At 45.3% G+C, this 22,915-nt stretch overlaps 1 protein-coding gene across 8 annotated transcripts in view; it reads left to right on the top strand.

Annotated features, from left to right (window-relative positions):
* Positions 1-22,915, top strand: part of ST3GAL6 (ST3 beta-galactoside alpha-2,3-sialyltransferase 6) — a 242,363-nt gene that overhangs the window by 68,989 nt on the left and 150,459 nt on the right. For all 8 annotated transcript variants that reach the window (XR_011026538.1, XR_011026539.1, XM_068270627.1 and 5 more), the window contains exon 2: positions 2,103-2,239. Coding sequence is in view for 5 of the 8 variants with exons in the window: in XM_068270627.1 (XP_068126728.1) it covers positions 2,230-2,239 (10 nt within the window). In the remaining 3 variants the exon portion in view is untranslated. The remainder of the gene's footprint in view (positions 1-2,102; positions 2,240-22,915) is intronic.

The raw sequence follows: 22,915 nt of genomic DNA, 5'->3' as shown, positions 1-22,915 counted from the left end.
GAGAGCCCAGCATTCTGTAACTGGACACATGTTTCTCCACAGAGAGAGACTTTTCTGCACAGGAAGCGTGAGGTAAAATTCGGCTTACACAGCAGTCAGGGTGGAAGTAGACGTCTTTGCTTTCACTGCTGCCGTAACTGGTTATGAGGGCATGTCTCTATAATTAGCCCTCGCTCTGAGTCTGAGCTCGCCCTAATGCTGCCTCTGTAACCTGCGGTCGTAGAACATTTTTTTTATTTTTTCTTTATTTTTATAAAAACTTCACAGGAACTCAGTCACTTCTTAAAGTCATTTTTGCGAGAGATGTCAGAAATAACGCGTACCACTGATGGATCTAAAATATATTGAGTACTTTGTGGCCGCTTAGGTCCCCCTCTTTCCCCCTCAGCATTCAGTCAGTTGCCTTTTTTTAACATGTGGTTGTAGAACTTGCAACTTTTTTTTGTTATGACTTTACAGGAAGCTCAATCACTTATTAAAGTTCTTTTGCAAGAGTTGTTGCAAAATGCCAGGAACATGGCTTACCACTAATGTACGTAAAAGAGATTGTGTACTTTGTGGCTGCTTAGGTTCCCGTCCCTCCCCACTTGCCTCCTTAGCATTCAGTTAGTTGTTGTGGGGGGGGGGGGGGGGGGGCGGGGGGGGGGGTGTAACTGGAAATAGATGAGTAGGAGTCAGCATCTATGTGCCAGTACACTAAGGGCCTGTTTGCACACACTGGCTCTTGTGATGATGCGAAAACACATTCGAATCCCACTAGCTGTGCACCGTTATGGAAATTTGCATGCTTGACACAATTTTTTTTCTGCAAATTGCCCCGAGTGGAAACTTGCCCTTATAGATTTTCCCAGTTGATTTGCGGCAGACCCGATCACCCAATTTTACCACTTTCATGTAGTATGAGAGGCAACAGATTTTGAATACGATGAGCAGATTGTGTAGTTAAGCTCTCGTACTACATGTAAATGGTGAAATTGGCTAATCATTGGCCAATCAAAATTGGATGTGTGTACCAGGCTTTGCTGTCTGTGGACTTTTAACCATCTCAATGCATTGGAGTGCAGTGAATGAGAGGGGCTATGGGATGTGCCATGTCATGTAAGGTTACCATACCGGGGTTAGGCAGTGTGAGTGATGGGCACCTGTCTCATTGCCTGTATGTCAGCATGAGGTCAACAATAGGGATGAGCTTCGGAATTCCAATGTTCAAGCTTCCAATCGGTAATCGGCTTTCCGCGGCGGAAATTGGTACAACGGAAATCAGAATTCCGCGGAAGTACTGCACTACCGAGACCTGGAAATTTCACGCAAATTACCAGTCTCTGAATCATTGGACCAATCAGATAAACAGTATTGTACTGCCGAAATCAGATTACCGAGGCATTTTTAGGCCAATCAGAAGACGGAAGTATTAGGAAGTGTACCGTGGATTCCGCATAATCTGCAATAAAAGGCAGGTTTCGCAAATATTTTTTTAAATTGTAAGGGTTTTTTCGCCTTCCTCTGGATCAACAGGGATATGTGAGGGAGCAGGCTGGTGTTGTACTTTATACTGGTTGAACTCGATGGACGTATGTCTTTTTTTAACCAAAATAACTATGTAACTATGTAACTTAATTAACAAAATAACATTCTGTGGTTATCAGTATGTGGAAATTCTTAGGACCCTTTTCCTTTGTCGTAGTGATGTGAATGCGGCTACCTCGCCGCATCGCATCACTTCCGCTGCCGTTCGCGTCACTTCCACATCGGGAAATGGATGGAGGGGACGACGGGCGGATGCGACCGTGCGAAAATCTGCAGCATGCTGCAGATTCTCTGATCACTCCGCAAGCAGTGGAAACTGTTCCATTGCCGTGCATTGGTTTCAGGACACCCGAGGTGCAATGCGGCTATGTAGCGTGTAATGGAAATGGCCCTTATTTCCGAAGAAATCAGAAAGACGCCTCTTGGAAAGTAGAATTACGTCAGAATCTGAAACCGGCATTTTCAGACCATCCATAGTCAGCATTCACTGAAAAATGTTGTGTTTTTTAATGTTTTACTCTAAATTGCTGTATTTAATTTAGTACTATAATTCTTTTCTTTTTCTCCCTTCTTAGGTGCTCAACAGTGAGTTTCAATGTGGACTTTCTTCGCAGTGATAGACAGGCGCAAGGCCCGAGGACTGCAATGAGGAAGTGACTGATTCTCATTAGATGTTCCGTCCGGGTATAGAGGATCTGTACCATGTATCAAGGTGGGTCTGTGGAAGATGCAGATAGTGATCGAGTGATATGGTTGGCATACGTTGTACAATATTTTGAATAGGTTCATTGTTTCGATTGAATCCCAAGTCTCAGGCTGGTTTAACATGTTTTTTGCTTTGCAAAGGACAATCATATGATCTTGCGGCAGAGTGCGCCGACAGGGTCATATGCATAGCATATAGATCTACATGTCCCCTTCTATTCCCTTTGAATCTAGTCTTTATTAAAATTTTATTCAAAGGTATACTTAAAGAGGAACTCCAGTAAAAATAATGCAATAAAAAAATTGCTTCATTTTTACAATAATTATGTATAAATGATTTAGTCAGTGTTTGCTCATTGTAAAATCTTTCCTCTTCCTGATTTACGTTCTGACATTTGTCACATGGAAATTTTTTTACTGCTGGCAGGGGATGTCACTGGAAGGAGATGCTGCTTGCTTTTTTTTAGCAGTTGGAAACAGCTGTTATTTCCCACAATGCAACAAGGCACCCACAGTGTGATGTCAGCACCATGGTCCTGACATCACACTGTGAGAGGGGTTTCACCACACTATCAGCCATACAGAGCCCCCTGATGATCCTTTTGAGAAAAGGAATAGATTTCTCATGGCAGAGGGGGTATCAGCTACTGATTGGGATGAAGTTTCTCTTTAAGCCAAGGTAAAAAAAAAAATCAGTTTTACTTACCCGTAGCTTCGCTCAGTCCCCTGCAGCCATCCCGTTCCCCCGCAGTTACTCACAGATCCTCCGGGCCACCGCTGCCACCTAGTTTCGTTTTTGCCAACAGGCCTGGCCCCGCGTAGCCTTCCTTGCATTCCCATCTGCAATAGCGTCTTGTGCCTGCGCAGGATGCTATTGCGGACGGGAACACGAAGAAGGCTACATGTGGCCAGGCCTGCGCAGGTGCAGTAAGCCTGTTGGTGAAAACAAAATTAGCTGGCAGGATCCATGAGTAACTGCGGGGGAACGGGACGGCTGCAGGGGACTGGGCGAAGCTACGGGTAAGTAAAATTGAATTTATTTTTTTTACCCTGGCTTAACCACGCTGGCGTTCTATTAGGACGGCCAGGGCGGCGGCGCAGCACTTTTTTTTTTTTTTCTTAAATCGTGTAGCTAGCCTAGCGCTAGCTACATGATAGCCGCTGTGCAGCGGCATCCCCCTGCCCCTTCCGATCGCCTCCGGTGATCAGAGAAAACATAAAATCCCGTTCAGAACGGGATTTCCTGTTTGGCTTCCCATGGCGTCGGAAGGAGTCCCAATCCACCCCTAAGTGCTGCCTGGCGCTGATGGGCCAGGCTGCGCATGGGGTCTCGGGGGGCGCCCCTGTTACGTGGCGGGTAGCGGCGCGTCGGCGGCGAGCGGCAGCGATCAGTATAAACACGCAGCTAGAAAATCGGCCCACCAGGGCCAGAGCAATCCAGTGCGGCGGCCATGGATGAGCTGAGCTTGTCCATACCGGTATGCTGGTTAAAGTGGATCCGAGGTGAACTTTTACTCATTGCATAATTGTGTCCCTCTCCTATTGTTTATAGGGCATTCCTCAAGCCAAATACTTTTTTGCTTTTGTTTTAAAGGGGAACTGAAGTGAGAGGTATACAGAGGCTGCCATATTTATTTCCTTTTAATCAATACCAGTTGCCTGGCAGCCCTGCTGGTCTATTTCTCTGCAGTAGTATCTGAATAACACCAGAAACAAGCATGCAGCTAGTCTTGTCAGATCTGACTTTAAAGTCTGAAACACCTGATCTGCTGCATGCTTGTTCAGGGGCTATAGCTAATAGTATTAGAGGAAGAGGATCAGCAGGGCTGCCAGGCAACTGGTATTGCTTAAAAGGAAATAAACATGGCAGCCTCCATATACCTCTCTCTTCAGCTCCCCTTTAATACTCGAATTCCCTATAAACTAAATAAACCACGCCCACAGGTTTTCAGAGAGCCTTGGCAGTAGCAAGGGGTCATGGGAGCTCAGTCTGGGCAGGAGAAGGAGGAGGAGGAGGTGTTACTAGCCATTGATTTCAGAGGCAGAGGGGAGGAGGGGGGATTAGGTTTTTTTCACAGGCTTAGTGATCGAGATACAGATAAGCCTGCCTCTGTGTAATGTTTACAAACAACATGGCTGCTGTCATTGTATCACAGGAAGAAATAATCATTTTCTATTAAAGCTGTTTGCAGCTATATTTTGCTGTGTAAACTATCTAAACTTTAGATAAGATATATAGACAAGTTACTTGTTATAGTTAGTTTTTCATTTCGGATCCGCTTTAAGTATCCCTTTAATGGCCAGAGTTTAGATGAACTTCCAAGAAACATCAAACATGCCATGCTTAGATGATTTCCCCACTTGCTCCTCCACATCTTCAAACAGGAACCTAAAGGTCTGAAGAACTGCAGGGGGAATCTCTTCTGTGGCAGCTCTCTCCTCTGCTGCCTGGGGGGGGGGGGGGGGGGTATAGAACATATGGGAGCCTATTAGAGGGACTTGCAGGAGAGGGAGGCTGTTCCTGTGCGCTCTTTGCTTCTGTCAGTCCTGGGCTATCATGGGATATCACACCCTGAAAGCAGGCAGAAGCTGGTTTTCGACTCAAAAGTGCTGCCGGTAATTACCAAACTTGTTACTTGGCTTTACAGCATGTTTTAATCTTTATGAATTGACATTCACTGACGTGTGTTGACTGCACAAGTCCAGTAATTTACCTCACCGCTCTGCAATTTAAGCTTGCTGGTAACAGCCTTGATGAATTAACATTTTCCTAAATGATTGGTAAAATCAGATGTTTTCTGCATTCCCATATGCTGTAATGCTTTGTGAATTGAAGCCAGTGAGCAGTGCACACGGCTCTGCATCACCCCCTTTTTTTACCACATGACTCCTTTCCTGCCACTGGCTGCCAGCAGCACTTTTCTTCTTCTGCCACACGCCACTCCACAGCCCTAGGAACGATTGCACTGATTGTGACAGAAGAGTCTGAGTGCCAGGATGGCTGTGTGGAGACTTTAGATCTTTGCTGAGCTGGGCGTTCTGTTCTGTGGTCCTGGTAAAGTAAACAATGTGGACATTTGGACTTTATAACTGCAGCTCTTGAACACAGGAGAGCTGGGTGATAGAGACCTGTTTGGGCCAACACCTTGTGAGTTTTGGAAGCTCTGATAAATCCGAAGGGAGCACTGGGCTAAGTCTCTGTTTGAATTACAAATTGTTCATTAACCGAAGTCCTTGAGTAGAAAGTGTTTAGATTCTGGGTGGTTTACTCAGCCTCTGCTCACCTACCAGGCGGGTACACAAGCCACTGAGGGATGCCTAAAGATGTCCTCCACACAGACACAAAACAAAAGGACCGTTTTATCAGAGTAGGCCACGTTCACAGTGAGTGTAGTGTTGCGTTCCCTGTGACTGCAGGAATTCAACGCAACAGATCAGGAAAGCAGCACCACATGTTACCTGCGCCTTGAGTTGCATACAGTGAAGCATATATTCCAATAAAAAGCATGGTTCACTGTAATCGCTAACTTGTGTGTTTGTGGAAATGCACTGCATGCAGCATTCAGTTACAAAGCAATACTTACGCTGCAATGTGAGCGTCTATAGGAATTGCATTGCCATGTGGCGAGCCGCATTACAGTTTTTGGGGTGTGGGAGGAAATCGGAGTGCTTGGAGGTAGCCAATGAGGACACAGGGAGACCGTACAAATACAGATAGTGCTGTGACATATGCTTGAAGAAGGATATAAAGTTGAGTGAGTCTCTCCCTGATATATGGAGAGACGTGTTTGAGAGACCTCCAATCCTCCTCATTGTTCCCTCTGTTCTGCTGCTGTCAGCCCCGGGAGTCACAGACTACTGTGTATTAGTGGCCCAGGCTGCATGCTGCTCGATTGCGCTCCCTCTGCCAGGAGCATCTTGCGCAGTTATTAAAGCACATCCGAGGTGAAAATAAACTGATGAGAGAAACAATTGTATCTATCCTCCTCCTCCTAAAGGTGGCCACAAACAATGCAATAAAATGATCCGATTTTACTGTAATTCGATAAAATTGATCGGAGCTCCCGAAAAAATTGAAAGCTTTTTTCTTTTTTTTTTTTCCACACGACTGAAAAATCCAATCGGATTTCCCGTTTTCTTTGATTTTTATCGATCCGGAATGCCAGATATTTTTCTTCAATCTTTCTAAAGATTGTATGGTGTGTGTTAGATTGTCAATTTATTAATATACACACCCTAGCAATTTTGTTAAGAGTATCCAATCATTTTTATCATAATTGGTAGGAAATTGAACATAGGTGTGTGGTACTTTGGTCAGATTTTTGAAATGTTACAATCAGTCAGAAAAATTGATTGCAATTCTTTAATTGAACAGATGTTTAAAAATTTGTATGGTGTGTGGCCACCTTAAAAGTGACTTTTTTTTTAATATCCCTCAGTTTATCTATATATATATATATGTGTGTATCTATATATATGTGTGTGTGTGTATGTGTGTATGTATGTGCCGCGATCACTCGAAAACGGCTTGACCGATTTGAACGAAACTTGGTATGCAGATCCCTTACTACCTGGGATGATATGTTCTGGGGGTCTTGCGTCCCCCCTGTACACCTGGGCGGAGCTACAAACAGCAAATCACATTTCACCCATTGAAGCCAATGGAAAAAATGTAAAAGCCTGCCATTCTCACAGTAATCAAGCCAGAGTCCCCACACTTGGCACAGTTGGTCACTTGGTGACCGAGGTTGCAAATCCAGGAAAAGTGGGCTGGGCATAAAACAGCCAATCAAATTTCAGCCATTCATTTTAAATGGGAAAATGTAAACTACAGCCATTCTTAGACTGTTAATCGCAGGGTTCTCAAACTTGCCACAGTTGGTCACTGAGTAAATGCGATTAAGATTCAAGAAAGTGGGTGGAGCCTACAACATCCAATTAAAATTCACCTATTGATTTTCAAGAGGAAGATTTAAACTGCTGCTATTCTTACACTTTTAATGGCAGAGGCTTCAAACTTGCTACAGTCGGTCATTGGGTGACTGGGGTTCAAATTCACTAAAGGGGCGGGGCCACAAACAGTCAATCAGATTTCCTTGGTGGATAAACTGCTTCCATTCACAGATTTTTGATGCCAGGAACCTGAAAGCTCACAAACTTGGTCATTGAGTGACTGTGTGTCCAGGTTACAAAAAGTGGGTGGAGCCAAAAACATTTACTGGAAAAATATAAACTGCAGCCATTCTTACACCGTTAATGGCAGGGTTCTCAAACTTTGCACAGTTAGTCACTGGGTGAATGAGATTAAGATTTTGGAAGGTGGGTGGAGCCTACAACAGCCAATCAAAATTCACCTTTTGATTTTCAAAGGGAATATTTAAGCTGCTACCATTCTCTTATATTGTTAATAGCAGATGCCTCAAACCTGGTACAATTGGTCACTGGGTGACTGGGGTTGAAATTCAGGAAGGGGGCGGAGCCACAAACAGCCAGATTTTTTTATTTATCAATGGGAATATACAAAGTATTGATACCAAGGACCCCAAAGCTGATAAAGTTGATAATTGAGTGACTGTATGTCAAGGTTACAAAAAGTGGGCGGTGCCAACAACTACATTTTTAACATGGCAGGGTTCCCAAACTTGACACAATTGGCCACTGGGTGACTGGGATGAATATTCAGAAATGTACGTGGAGCCTACAACAGCCAATCAAAATGTACCTATTGATTGTCAAGGGGAATATTCACATTGCTACCATTCTTACACTGTTAATGGCAGAGGCCTCAAACCTGATACAGTCAGTCATTGGGTGACTGGGGCCCAAATTCACTAAAGGGGTGGAGTCACAAACAGCCAATCAGATTTGTTAGATTGATTTCAGCCATTCTGTTATTGGCAAAGTTCTCAAACTGGGTGGGTGGGTGGGTGACACAGTTGGTCATTGGATGACTGGAACTAATATTCAGGAAAGTGGGTGGAGCCTACAGTAACAAATCAAAATTCACCTTTTGATTTTCAAGGGGAATATTTACATTGCTGCCATTCTTACACTCTTAATGGCAGAGGCCTAAAATCTGCTACAGTCACTGGGAGACTGGGGTTTAAATTCTGAAGGGAGCGGGCCAAAAACAGCCAATCAGATTTGATTAATTTCAATGGTAAAATGCAACTTATTGATGCCAAACACCCCAAAGCTCATAAAATTGGTCATTGAGTGGCTTTATGTCAAGATTACAAATAGTGGGCGGAGCCAAAAACAACTTTTTTTTCATGGGAAAATGTAAACTGCAGCTTTTCTTACACTGTTATTGGCAGGGTTCTCAGGCAGGGAACACACTTGCAGGGCCGTTTTCCCCTGCGTTTCCCAGGTTTCCGTCGGGTTTTGCGGTCGCGTCTAACGCGTGCGTTTTTCCGCGTGCGTTTCTGCGTTTCTGCGTTTGCATGGCATGTAGTGTCATGCAATGTGCGGAAAAAAGCAGAAAACTGTGCGGCTACAAAACGCGGAAAAAAACGTGAACGCAAACGCGCACAAACGCATGCGGCGCAGCGTTTCCCGAGCTAGGCTATTATTTTCAATAGCCTCTAAAATCGTGCGCGTTTTGCCGTTCGCGGCAAAACGCGCAGAAACGCATGTAGTGTGTTCCCTGCCTCAAACTTTGCACAGTTGGTCACTGGGTGACTAGGATTAATATTTGGAAAAGTAGGTGGAGCCTACAAGAGCCAATCAAAATTCACCTATTGATTTTCAAGGGGAATATTGAAACTGCAGTCATTCTTACACTGTTAATGGCAGAGGCCTCAAACCTGGTACAGTTGGTTGTTAAGTGTCTGGGGTTCAAATTCAGTAAAGGGGTGGAGCCACAAACAGCCAGATTTCTTTGCTGGATCAACTGCTTCCAGTCACACAATTTTGATGCCAGGAACCCAAAAGCTCACAAACTTGGTCATTGAGTAACTGTGTGTCAAGGTTACAAAAAGTGGGTGGAGTTAAAAACAGATTTTTCTGGGAAATTGTGAACTGCAGCCTTTCTTCACTGTTAATGGCAGGGTTCTCAAACTTTGCGCAGCTGGTTACTGGGTAACAGATTAATATTCAGAAAAGTGGCTGGAGCCTAAAAATGCCAATCCAAAATTACATGTCGCTTTTCAAGGAGAATATTAAAATTGCTGCCATTCTTGCACTGTTAATGGCACAAGCCTCAAACCTGGTACAGATAGTAATTGGGTCACTGGGGTTCAAATTCAGAAAAGGGGACAAAGCCACAGTGAATCAGATTTGTTTCATTTCATGGGATAATACAAATTATTCATGCCAAGGACCCGAAAGCTCACAAATTTGGTCACTGAATGACTGTGTGTCCAGGTTACAAAAAGTGGGCGGAGCCAAAAACAAATTTCACTGGGAAAATTTAACCTGCAGCCATTCTTACACTGTTTATAGCAGGGTTCCCAAACTTTGCCCAGATTAATATTCAGGGAAGTGGGTGGAGCCTATAATAGCCAACCAAAATTCACCTGTTGATTTTCAAGTGAAATATTTACATTGCTGCTATTTTTACACTGTTAATAGCAGAGGCCTCAAACCTGCTACAGTTGGTCATTGGGTGACTGGGGTTCAAATGCTGGAGAGGGGGTGAAGCCACAAACAGACAATCTGATTTGCTTATTTTCTATTGGAATATACAAATTATTGATGCCAAGGACCCCAAAGCTCACAAACTTGGTCATTGAGTGTTTGTGCCGGAGCCAACACCAGTCAAATACATTCCCGGGCAATGCCGGGTCATCAGTGGGTGGAGACAAATACAAATTTCACTGGGAGAATGTAAACTGCAGCCATTCTTACACTGTTAATGGCAGGGTTCTTAAACTTTGCACAGTTGGTCACTGGGTGACTGGGATTAATATTCAGAAAAGTGGGTGGAGCCTACAAAAGTGAATCAAACTTCACCTATTGCTTTTCAAGGGGAATATTTAATTGCTGCCATTCTTGCGCTGTTAATGGCACAGGCCTCAAACCTGGTACAGTTGGTTATTGGGTGACTGGGTTTCAAATTCAGAAAAGGGGGTGGAGCCACAAACAGCCAATCAGATTTTTTTCATTTCAATGCAAATTATTGATACCAAAGACCGCAAAGCTCACAAACTTGGTCAGTGAGTAATTGTGTGTTAGGGTTAGAAAAAGTGGGCGGAGCCAACACCAGCCAAATACATACCCGGGCAACGCCGGGCAATCAGCTAGTATTTTATATTTAAAACCAGTTTTTACATTTTTACTGTTTCATTGGCCCCATGAAAGTTTTGCTCTGGGGCTCATAACTTAGGCCTCGTTCACATCATTTAGCGCAGATGGCTGTGCGATCGGAACGCAACGCGTCCGATCGCACGCCATCTGCGCTCCTATGCGCTACTCTGCAGATCCCATTCATTAAAATGAATGGGATCTGCGCTGCGATTCCCAAAAATGCGTGCAGCACGCGATAGCGCAATCGCGCTATATAGTATATATCCACCCTCGGTGGAGGGGGATACCCCTTTCTTCTCACGTCTACAGAGAGCGACTTCTTAATCCTTAGTGGGGACAGGCTTAATCTCCTCACCTGCTTATACAGTGGTTGCCTGGAGGTAACCCTGGTTTGTGAGTATATATCTTACGCCTTTTCATTATACCATTTGCCTTGACTGACTACACTATACTGGGCTCTCGGTTCTTCCTTTTTTATGAATCCTTCATTGTGATGATCCGGATGATTCGACTCACAAAAAAGATCCGGATCAAAGATCCGAATCATTCATGATCTGGACAACAACACTACAGTGCAGTGAATATTAATTAGCCATGTGGCTAGGAATAATAGCGGACTCTCCCCTTACTTAGCATGTGCAAAAGGTCTAACGCAGCTAAAACCACCTATGCATGCTGCACTGTCATAGAACGTCCAGCGTTACACTGTAACGCAACGTAGGCACTGTGAACAGCCCACTGATTTTTCATTACCGTGAGTTTGGCTGGGTTACAGGCTGCTCTAACGTGCGCCTGTAACGTCCCACTGTGAATGCAGCCTAAACGCTCAAAAAAATCACTCTAGCGGGTTGCAGCCCTCACAGTATTTTCATTCTACTGGGGTCTTTGCTTTCAGGATATAGTTCAGGATGCTTTCTAATAACTTTCAGTGAGTAATCCAAATCGATTCTCAAAACTTGTTTAGCCAGCAGATGTGTTATTTCAGTGTGAAAGGGTTACAGCCAGGCTCTGCGCTGGGCAGCTGCCACGTCCTGCAGATCTGCCTTTCATTTTCCATGTTGTTTTAGTTAAGTGTTTAAAGGAACCCTTCGGCGAAACAAAACTTTTAAAGCAGCACGGTGGTGTAGTGGTTAGCGCTCTTGCCTTGCAGCGCTGGGTCCCCGGTTTGAATCCCAGCCAGGGCACTATCAGCAAGGAGTTTGTATGTTTTCCCCGTGTCTGTGTGGGTTTCCTCTGAGCACTCAGGTTTCCTCCCACATCCCAAAAACATACAGATAAGTTAATTGGCTCCCCCCTGAAAATTGGCCCTACACTACAATACATACACTACCTGATACATACATAGACATAGGACTCTGGTAGGGATTAGATGGTGAGCTCCTTTGAGGGACAGTTAGTGACAAGACAATATACTCTGTACAGCGCTGCGGATGATGTCGGCGCTATATAAATACATAATAATAATAACTAACTACAGTGTGTACAGTGTGGGAGAATGACTTGTCTTCCAGGCCCCTCCTGTTCCCTTCTCTGCCCCATATGGGCACAAGCGTTTCCTCTTAGAGGGCATATGTGGATCGGGACCCAGCATACGCAGACAACTGAAGTAAGAGGGATATAGAGGCTGCCATATTTATTTCCTATTAAATAATACCAGTTGCCTGGCAGCCCTGCTGGTCTATTTGGCTTCAGTTGTGTCTGAATTACACCAGAAACAAGCATGCAGCTAATCTTGTCAGATCTGACAATAATGTCAGAAACACCTGATCTGCTGCATGCTTGTTCAGGGTCTGTGGCTAAATGTATTAGAGGCAGAGGATCAGCAGGATAGCCAGGTAACTGGTATTGCTTAAAAGGAAATAAATAAGGCAGCCTCACTTTAGTCATCCTTTAAAGGACTTTTGAACTGAGAGGGATATGGAGGCTGCCGTAATTCTTTCCGTTTAAACAATACCAGTTCCCCGGTGTCCTGCTGATCCCTTTGGCTGCAGTAGTTTCTGAATCACACACTTGAAACAAGCCTGTAACAAATCCAGTCAGAATTCAGTCAGAGCACCTGATCTGCATGCTTGTTTAGGGTCTATGTCAGTGGTTCCCAACCTTTTTGGAGTCGTGACACATCAAACCAAACGTTCAGATCTCCGTGACACGTAGACTAAATGCATGTAATGAGAGACAGCGTTTCCCCACTAAATGCACATAAGAGACAGCGTTCACCAGTAAATGCAGGTAATGAGAGACAGCGTTTCCACAGCTTTTCACCAGGAAATGCACATAATAAGAGACAGCTTTTCACCAGTAAATGCACATAATGGCAAACAGCCAGTTGTCCCCAGTATATGTAGCCAGGGATATATGTGCCCAGTATATGTAGCCAGGGGTATGTGCCCAGTATATGTAGCCAGGGGTATATGTGCCCAGTATATGTAGGCAGGTGTATATGTAGCCAGAGGTATATGTGCCCAGTATATGTAGCCAAGTGTATATGTCCCCAGTATATGTAGCCAGGGGTATATGTGCCCAGAATATGTAGCCAGAGGTATATATGCTCAGTATATGTAGCCAGGGGTATATGTCCCCAGTATATGTAGCCAGAGGTATATGTGCCCAGTATATGTAGCCAGAGGTATATGTGCCCAGTATATGTAGCCACGGATATATGTCCCCAGTATATGTAGGCAGGTGTATATGTCCCCAGTATATGTAGCCAGGGTGTATATGTCCCCAGTATATGTAGGCAGGGGTATATGTCCCCAGTATATGTAGGCAGGGGTTTATGTCCCCAGTATATGTAGGCAGGCGTATATGCCCCCAGTATATGTAGGCAGGGGTATATGTCCCCAGTATATGTAGGCAGGTGTATATGTCCCCGGTATATGTAGCCAGGGGGTATATGTCCCCAGTATATGTAGTCAGGAGTATATGTCCCCAGTATATGTAGGCAGGGGTATATGTCCCGAGTATATGTAGGCAGGTGTATATGTCCCAGGTATATGTAGTCAGGAGTATATGTCCCCAGTATATGTAGGCAGGGGTATAGTATATGTCCCCGGTATATGTAGCCAGGGGGTATATGTCCCCAGTATATGTAGGCAGGTGTATATGTCCCCAGTATATGTAGGCAGGTGTATATGTCCCCGGTATATGTAGCCAGAGGTATATGTGCCCAGTATATGTAGCCAGGGATATATGTGCCCAGTATATTGTAGCCAGGTGCCCCTCCCCCCCCCCCCCCAGTAGGAGAGAGCGAGGGAAGGAGAGCGGCACCTCAGGGTGCTCTCCCTCCCTCGCTCTCTCCTCCGGAATGAAGTGCGGTGGCTGGCAGAGGGGCGGAACTTACCTTCCGTGTCCTCCGTCTGGTCTCATCGCCGGCGCGGGATGATTTGCCACTACTCTGGCCTGATCCAGAGCAGCGGCTGCGGCACCAGAACTTCCGGCCGGCGCATGGAGCGACACGGAAGGTAAGTCCCGCCCGCTGCCAAACGCCGCCGCACACACAGATCGGAGGGGAGAGCGAGGGAGGCAGAGCACCCTAAGGTGAGAGAAAGGGGGGAGATGGCCCCCTTCTCCGCCGCTGCCCACAGCTTTACCTCCGCTGCGCTGCTTCCCTCCGAGAGAGCCGCGACACATACCCAAAGCTGCTGCGACACATGTATGTGTTCAATGTATGTATTCAATTTGATTCTATTCAATCCGAGATGTCCGATCGGGATTCTATTTAATTTGCCATTGCAAAACACGGACGTGTCGGATTGAATCGAATCGGACAAAAAATTGTATGGTGTAGATGGGGCTTAAGAGGCAGATGATCAGTTGGACAGCCAAGCAATGTACATTGTTTAAATGGAAATAAATATGGCAGCCTCCATATCCCTCTCATCTCAGGTGCCCTTTAAATTTGATGTTCTTGTTTGATCTCCTTCTGCCCTTGATGTGCCATTTCCTGTCTCCGCCTCTTCTGTCAGCAGGGTTCATTTGTCTGTCCTGAGGTAACTTCTGTTTGTGGCATAACACAGGTGGCAGTCATGCCAGGCGCTAATGAATACTTCTTTGTTTTTTTTCCCAGTGATGTGTTAAAGCTTGTACTGTTATTACCCCTCACTGCCTGGAGCACAAAGCTTTATGTATAGCAGACAAACCTACAGAAGCACCCACTTTTATTCCCAGACTTTATTCACAGGTGGCAATGTAGACACTGCTTAAAGGACAACTGAAGTGAGAGGTGTATGGAAGCTGCCATATTTATTTCCTTTAAATAATAACAGCTGCCTGGCAGCCCTGCTGATCCATTTGGCTGCAGTAGTGTCTGAATAACACCAGAAACAAGCATGTAGCTAATCTTGTCAGATCTGACAATAATGTCAGAAACGCCTGATATGCTGCCTGCTTGTTCAGGGTCTATGGCTAAAAGTATTAGAGGTAGTGGATTAGCAGGATAGCCAGGCAACAGGTATTGCTTAACCACTTAACGACCGCCTAACGCCCATAGGCGTCGGCGGGACTTAAGTGGTTTACCATGGAAACGGCCGCTCGATCGAGCGGCCTTTCCATGTCAGTTCACGGAGGGTGTTTCCGTGAACAGCCGCGGCTCGCCGGCAAAATGTAAACACGCGGGGAAGAAATCCCCGCTGTTTACATCATACGCCGCTGCTGCAAGGCAGATCGGCGATCCCCGGCCACTGATTGGCCGGGGATCGCCGGCATATGATAAGCTGAAGCCGTCCTGCGCAGCCCATGGAGGGAGAGGGAGGGACGGGAAGGAAGAGAGCGCCGAAAACGCTGCGTAGGGGGGCTTTGAAGAGAGGCCCCCCCCCCGCAAAGCGCAGCAAGCCGGCGGCGATCAGACCCTCCCCCCCAGCAGGACACCCCCCTAGTGGGGAAAAAAGGGGGTAAGTCTGATCGCCCTGGCATAATCCTGATCTGTGCTGCGGGCTGGAGAGTCCACGCAGCACAGATCAGGCAAACCACCCCTGGTCCTTAAGTGGTTAAAAGGAAATAAATATGACAGCCTCCATATCCCTCTCACTTCAGTTGCCCTTTATGCAGTGTATGTGAACTATAGACTTTTTTTAGATGATGCAAATTTGGTGTTCATTTTATGCAAATATAGGCATTTTGTAATTGGACCGATCAAAATAGTCGACTACTTGCATTTGATTAGTCACTGACATTGCTGCTTAGGTTTGCATAAAATTTACATAAAATCTGCATCAACATAAAATGATTAGCATCTCATTGAGCTTCTCTTATGTAAACTAGAAACTAACGTTTCACAGTGGTGAAGTGGATCACAGTCCTGCCCTTATGAAAAAATCTTAACATTTTTAAAACATTGACACCTGTGTGCATGTAACTTCTCTAGAGCTGCCCCTGCTCTCTGGAGCTCCCTGGCACCCTTCATAAGGCTTGCCCCCTTTTTCAACATCTTTAAGCAAATCCTCAAAACACCTGTTTCTGACGGCTACCCTTCATCAATGACCTTACTCCCGCTGCTGAGCAACTACACATCATCCCCCACCTAGTTTGTCCTAATACAGGGGGAACATCTGGCTATCTATGCTGGGTGGGTGAGCGGGGGCTACATAATACTGGGGGCGCATCTGGCTATGCTGGGTGGGTGAGCGGGGGCTACATAATACAGGGGGCACATCTGGCTATCTATGCTGGGTGGGTGAGCGGGGGCTACATAATACAGGGGGCACATTTGGTTATCTATGCTGTGTTGGGGCGCTACGTAGTACGGTTGGCACATCTGGTTATCTATGCTGGATTTGGGGGGCTACATAGTAGACTTAGCACATCTATCTTTACTGCATAGGAGGGCCGTGTAATATGGCTGGCACACCTGACTGTCTATGCTGGCTTGGGGGGGATGGGGGACTACTGGGAGTACATCTAGCTATCTTTGCTGGGTTGGGGGGGGGCTACTGGGAGTACATCTGGCTATCTAAGCTGGGTTGGGGGGGGGGGGAACTACTGGGAGTACATCTAGCTATCTATGCTGGGGGGGGGGGGCTACTGGGAGTACATCTAGCTATCTATGCTGAGTGGGGGGTTGACTACTGGGAGTACATCTAGCTATCTTTGCTCGGTTGGTAAGGGGGGGGGGCTACTGCAACTGGGAGTACATCTGGCTATCTTTGCTCGGTTGGTAAGGGGGGGGGGCTACTTGGGAGTACATCTGGCTATCTATGCTGGGTTGGGGGGGGGGGGGGGAACTACTGGGGGTACATCTAGCTATCTATGCTGGGTTTGGGGGGGGGGGGGCTACTGCTCCTGGGAGTACATCTGTCTATCTATACTGAGTTGGGGGGGACTACTGGGAGTACATCTGGCTATCTATGCTGGGTGGGGGGGGGGAGTAATGGGAGTACATATGGCTATCTATGCTGGGTTGGAGGGGGACAACTGGGAGGACATCTGGCTATCTATGCTGGGTTGGAGGGGGACTACTGGGAAGACATCTGGCTATCTATGCTGGGTTGGGGGGACTACTGGGAGAACATCTGGCTATCTATGCTGCGTTGGGGGGGGCCTACTGGGAGGACATCTGGCTATCTATGCTGGGTTGTGGGGGCTACATAGTATAGCTGGCACATCTGGCTATCTATGCTGGGTTGTGGGGGTGTACATAATACCTGGGGCAAGTGATGGCACAGTGTTTCAAGTTAAGAACAAACCAACATTTCTTATCTCGTTCATTAACCGTGGACTACCTTTAATTTACAATTCCATTAGTTGCATGAAATGAATGACTGGATAGCTGAAAACTTTGGCAGGCAGGACAAGAAAGAAAAGCCATTAGGAACTCAATCCCGTTACCTGACACATACTAATGCAAATTGCAAGGAAGTCCTGAAGAGATCAGAGGATTGAACTCCTTTCCAGAGAAAGTGATAATACATCATTATGATCGTCTTGTGTAAACAATGGAGAGACATTTTACTGTGCCAGCATAGTGACAGTATCATTCCTCCGCTCTGTATACAGGGTGACTCAGCCATGGCCCTGCACCAGGAGGAAGTCGTAGTCAAGTATCTCTACCTCGCAGTCTTACCGACTGTACCTATGATAGAGACCCAAGACGATAAAAGCGCTAATATTTAACCCTTGCTTTTAAACTGTGCTGAACTACAGACCTATAGGGCCCATTCCTCTGAGTGTAAATTTGTATAAGTACCGAAAGCAATGAGTTTCAACAGAATAGTTACCATTAAAGAGAGTGTGAAGCCTTTTATACATCTTTTTATTGCGCATTTAGCTTCAGCATTAAGATCCAAGCTGATTGGCCACATCACCACGGCAGAACGAGGTATTTATCCCCCTGAAATCATGGGGCAAGCTTTTGCTTCCTGATAGAGGCAGAGCTGTGCGCAGTAGCTCTGCCTCTTCTCCAGTCAATCTCCAGAGCTCAACCTCTACCCGCCCCTCTCAGTCTTCTTTTACTGAGAGGGGCGGGGAGAGGCGGAGATTGACTGGATAAGTGGCAGAGCTACTGCGCACAGCTCTGTCTATACCGGGCAGCAAAATCTGCGACTTCAAAAGTCGTGGAACTTTTCTAGGCTATTTCAGGGCAGCATCGGGTGTCTCATCGAGTTTGCCGCTCATCCCGATATCGCACAACGTTACTGCCACACACATGATTGAGCAAGTCATCCCTACATCTTGCAGCATGTTCGACTGATTAATGCCACCAATTTCGTGCCAAAATTGGTCGCATTGTCGATTGGGCATTAACTTGGCGCCACAGGTTTTCATCTGATTCCAATTATAATAATTGAATGGGATGGTCAATCGGCCCCTAAGTTGCCTGATGTACGGCCACCTTTAGTCTAACACTTACCAGGGCTGTGGAGTTGGTACAAAAATCATCCAACTCCTCAGTTTATGATTCCAGCGACTCTATGCACCCAAAAATTGCTCCGACTCCAACTCCACAACCCTGGTTGTTTTTTTTTTTTGCACCATGTATCTGTTCCCCATGTAATGATTGTCAATTAGGCTAGACGCATATGAAAATTTGCATAAAAATTAGCATACAATAAAACAAAAAATTTGCACATGGAAAAGCACATGCAAAATTGAATCCCCTTGTGGAAATGGGGTCCTAGGGCTTGCTTCCACCCCAGGCGAATCACAGCGTTTTCCTGCACATTGAATGCACATTGTATTCTGTGAGTGTTCTTTGAGCCGTCCTGGATAAGAGAGTCGTGTAACATAACAGTAGATAGGACATGCTTCTATTTTAAAACAAGTCTAAAATTAAAGTATATTGTATTTTTGAACAGAGCCTCTTTTAGGCTTTACACTTTAAGGGAACCCGAGATAAGAGTGATATAGAGGCTGTCATGTTTATTTTCTTTTAACCACTTCAGCCTTCAGTGTTTTTTCACCTTATGCATCCAAGCTATTTTCACCTCCCATTCATTCGCCAATAACTTTATCACTGCTTATCACAACGAAATGATCAATATCTTGTTTTTTCCGTCATCAATTAGGCTTTCTTTGCGTAGTACATTATACTAAGAATTATTTTAGTCTAAATACATTTTAACGGGAAAATTAAAAAAAAAATTGTAAAAAATTCATTATTTCTCAGCTTTTGCCCACTATAGTTTTAAAATAATACATGCTACCATAATTAAAACCCATGTATTTTATTTGCCCATTTTTCCCGGCTATTACACAGTTTAAATTATGTCTCTATCACAATATATGGCGCCAATATTTTATTTGGAAATAAAGGTGCATTTTTTTTCAGTTTTTATTTACAAGCCCATCATTTTAAAAGTAACATAATATACCTTCTTGACATGCATATTAAACAATTTCAGTCCCTAAGGTAACTATTTCTGTATTTTTTTTTTTTTTAAATGTGTATTTTTTTTTTAACAAAAAAATAATAATTGGGTAACTATTGGGGAGTGTGTGTGTGTGTGTGTGTGGGGGGGGGGGGGGTTCGGGGGGATAAGGGGTTCATTTTAAAATGTAAAAAAAAAAAAGTTTGTAGATTTTAATTTTACTATTTGGCCACAAGATGTCCTCGCACATATCTTCTGTATGTGTAGTATTTACTACGGAAAACGGAAGCAATCCGTGGACGTGAAAGTATGGGCTTTGTGGAAGACGGAGCTCATAGACTGCGTCGGTCTTTCGTACGGGGACTTGAATCATTGGATCAATGAATGGGAATTGTGATCTCTGGGTTACTGGGCTCGGCGAGTGGCAGCAGGGCAGCATTTTCAATGTAGCAGCTACGTCCAAAATGCTAAAGCAGTTAAATAATGCTAGTTGCCTGGCAGTCCTCCTTTCTCGAATACATTTAGCCGTTGATCCGGAACAAGCATGCAGCTGGTCAGGTACTCTGACTCATCTGATTTGGGTTTTACTGGATTAGCCATATGCTTGTTCCAGGGTTTTGACCCAGACACTACTTTTGACAGAAGATCGACAGGACTGCTAGGCAACTGGCGTTGTTTACAAGGAAAAATGGCAGCCTCCATATACCTCTCACCTTTAAGTGTAAGTATGCTAATATTTTAAAGTGGATCCGAAATAAACTATAAACTAAACAAGCCTCGCCCACAGCTTTTTCAGAGTGCCGTGGCACTGTAGCAAGGGCTTATGGGAGCTCAGTCTGGGCAGGAGGAGGAGGAGGTTACTAGTCAGAGATTTCAGAGGCAGAGGGGAGGAGGAGAGGGGGACTGAATTTGTCACATTACACACAGGCAAGCTGATAGCATCTCCAGCCCTCAGCCTGTGACAAACAGAACATGGCTGTCCTCATTGTATCACAGGAATAAATAATCATAAACTGTTGAAGCTGTTTTCAGCTAGATTTGCTTTGTAAACTATCTAAACTTTAGATAAGATATATAGACAAGTTACTTGTTACAGTTAGTTGTTCATCTCGGATCCGCTTAAAGAGGTTATATCATTATCGCAATGCTCTTTTATCCTATTTTCTTTGTGGGTGTTTGTGTGGTTTGATTTACATGCCTGGCATAGTTTCATTATGCGTGGTAATGTCTATTCCTAACACTGGTTCGCACGACAGCCGGGGGCCCCAGTCTCTCTCTGGCTGGGGCCTCCAAACCACCATGCGATACCTAGAGGGAAGTGTGCGGGTGGACCCTGGACCTCTCACTCCCAGGGAATTCACCCCCATTGCCTCTAAACTGAATGCTGACTGCAACACACACAATTGCTCACGCTTCGCTAAAGCACTTTCCTACCTTTATCTGGTCAGCAGGCGCCAGTCAGCCAATCAGGTGTACTGTCATACACCCTTTGCCTGCAATGCCAAATCTAGCAGGAATTGCATAAATTAGCATTCAGGTGGGAGGCTAAGGTTGAATGTAATCGTAGATGACATCTTTTACAGGGACGCCCCGTGTAGGCACATCTCCCACACGGTCCCCTCCCTAACCACTCACCTGTCAACCGCATCCTGGAAGCTGCAAAAAAATAAATTGTCTATTGTAATGTCTATTCCTGTCATGTCTATGCGTATCTCCAGGTGGTGATCTCTCTTTCATTGGTTATCGGTGTCATAGGCACACCTACTGTATATAGACTATATAAGTACCTTCTCATTGCTTGCGGCATCCTTGTCAGGGGAGTGACTGCCCTCAAGATATAACTTCATTGTCGTCTGTTTACTAATCACAATCCTGTCAGTGGTTTGTACCTGGCTGGTACTATATGAATTCTGTGCTCTATCAGATTCTCCGTGGACTTGTCTGTGACCTGTATGAGGTTGGTTTAGCGCGACCTGATTACATCTATGTTAAGTTTCCAATCATTATTCTCTTAGGCTACGTTTCCACTGTAGTGTACAAGATTTTTCTGATTGGTGAAAATTTGCCTTTAAATTTGTATGCGTTTTATGCAAATTTTCGTACGTGGAAATCCGCATTAGTCAAATTTAACATAGTCTGCCTAGTAACAGCTTAGTCATGACTGCTGACAACTTCCTGTAACCATTTATTTAAGCATTATACGTGAATTGCGGCCAATACGTATAAAATATCTGAAAAAAATAAAGGAGAACCTCAGATTTTTTATCACGCACGCGAATGCTTACATGAAAGCAGGAAGTAGACACACTGCAGATTTATTGCAGGATTTGTGTCAGCTGTAACAAAGAAATGTTTTGTTTAAAGGTTATTATGCTGTTGCTTATCTTTTTGAGCAGAAAGGATGTTCTGACTTCAGGCCCGCTTTCGGTACATACTACCCGTGTTTCCCCGAAAATAAGACACTGTCTTATATAAATGTTTGCTCCAAAAGATATGCTAGGGCTTATTTGCAGAGGATGTCTTATTTTGGGGGGAAACACTGATAGTTTTCCTATACAAAATGTACAGTATATACTGCATGCTATGCTGCAACATAAGCAGCATGAACAGAGCTTGTGGTTTGCAGAAATTGGCTCTCACAAGAAATTGATTCTGCTGATCATGTGGGTAAAGCTGCCCATACACCTAACGATTCTGCCGCCGATATACAGCAGATTCGATCACTGTGATTGAATCTGCTGTAAAATCTTTGCGCAAACACTGACAGAACGATCGATTTCCATCCGAAATCAATCGTTCCCGTTGATTCCCGTCGATCCGTCCATGCGGAAGATTATTGTCGATCGCCGGCAGGTCGGGAGTGCGTCAATAGCGGCGTTCGAGTGCCCGACGCAATACATTACCTGCTCCGCCGGTGCGACTCCCCCGGTCTCTGCTGTCCTCTTCTCCGCGCTGGTCTCCGGGTCCGGCAGGCTTCACTTCTTCCTGTCCCGGCAGGAAGTTTAAACAGTAGAGGGCGCTCTACTGTTTAAACTTCCCCCAGACAGGAAGAAGTGAAGCCTGCCGGACCGGAGACCAGCGCGGAGAAGAAGACAGCGGAGACCGCAGGAGTCGCACCGGCGGAGCAGGTAATGTATGCGGGGGAAGCGGCGGCAGCACCACCACAGATTGTGATCGGTTTCATGCTGAAATCGATTCACAATCTGTGTGCAGTAAAGGCAGCCATACGATCCCTCTCTGATCAGATTCGATCAGAGAGGGATGTATCTGTTGGTCGATCTGATGGCAAATCGAGCAGTGTATGGCTACCATTAGAGTCTATTTCTTGCAGGCAGAGAACTCTGTCAGGCTCCCCAGAGCTATGATAGGATAAGCTGTGTGTCCTGGGAAGAGGTGAAGTGCTGCTGATGCTTATCAGGACAGATCAGGAGGTCTGGCTCCAACAAAAACACAAATTGCCTGACGCATATACAGGACTGTAGAACTCACATTATACTGCTGCTCTCCTGTATCCAGGCTTCGTATTGAGCGTGACTTGCTGGTGTCGTGTAGGGCTTACATTCGGGGGATGTCTTATATTTCAAGCATGCCAGGAATTCCTGCTAGGGCTTATCCTCAGGGGACTTTAGGGGAAA

This window comes from Hyperolius riggenbachi, chromosome 2 (genome assembly GCF_040937935.1).
Source record: "Hyperolius riggenbachi isolate aHypRig1 chromosome 2, aHypRig1.pri, whole genome shotgun sequence".
Taxonomy (NCBI): domain Eukaryota; kingdom Metazoa; phylum Chordata; class Amphibia; order Anura; family Hyperoliidae; genus Hyperolius; species Hyperolius riggenbachi.
Note: the sequence above shows the minus strand (reverse complement) of the source record. Positions and strands in the feature narration are given on the sequence as shown.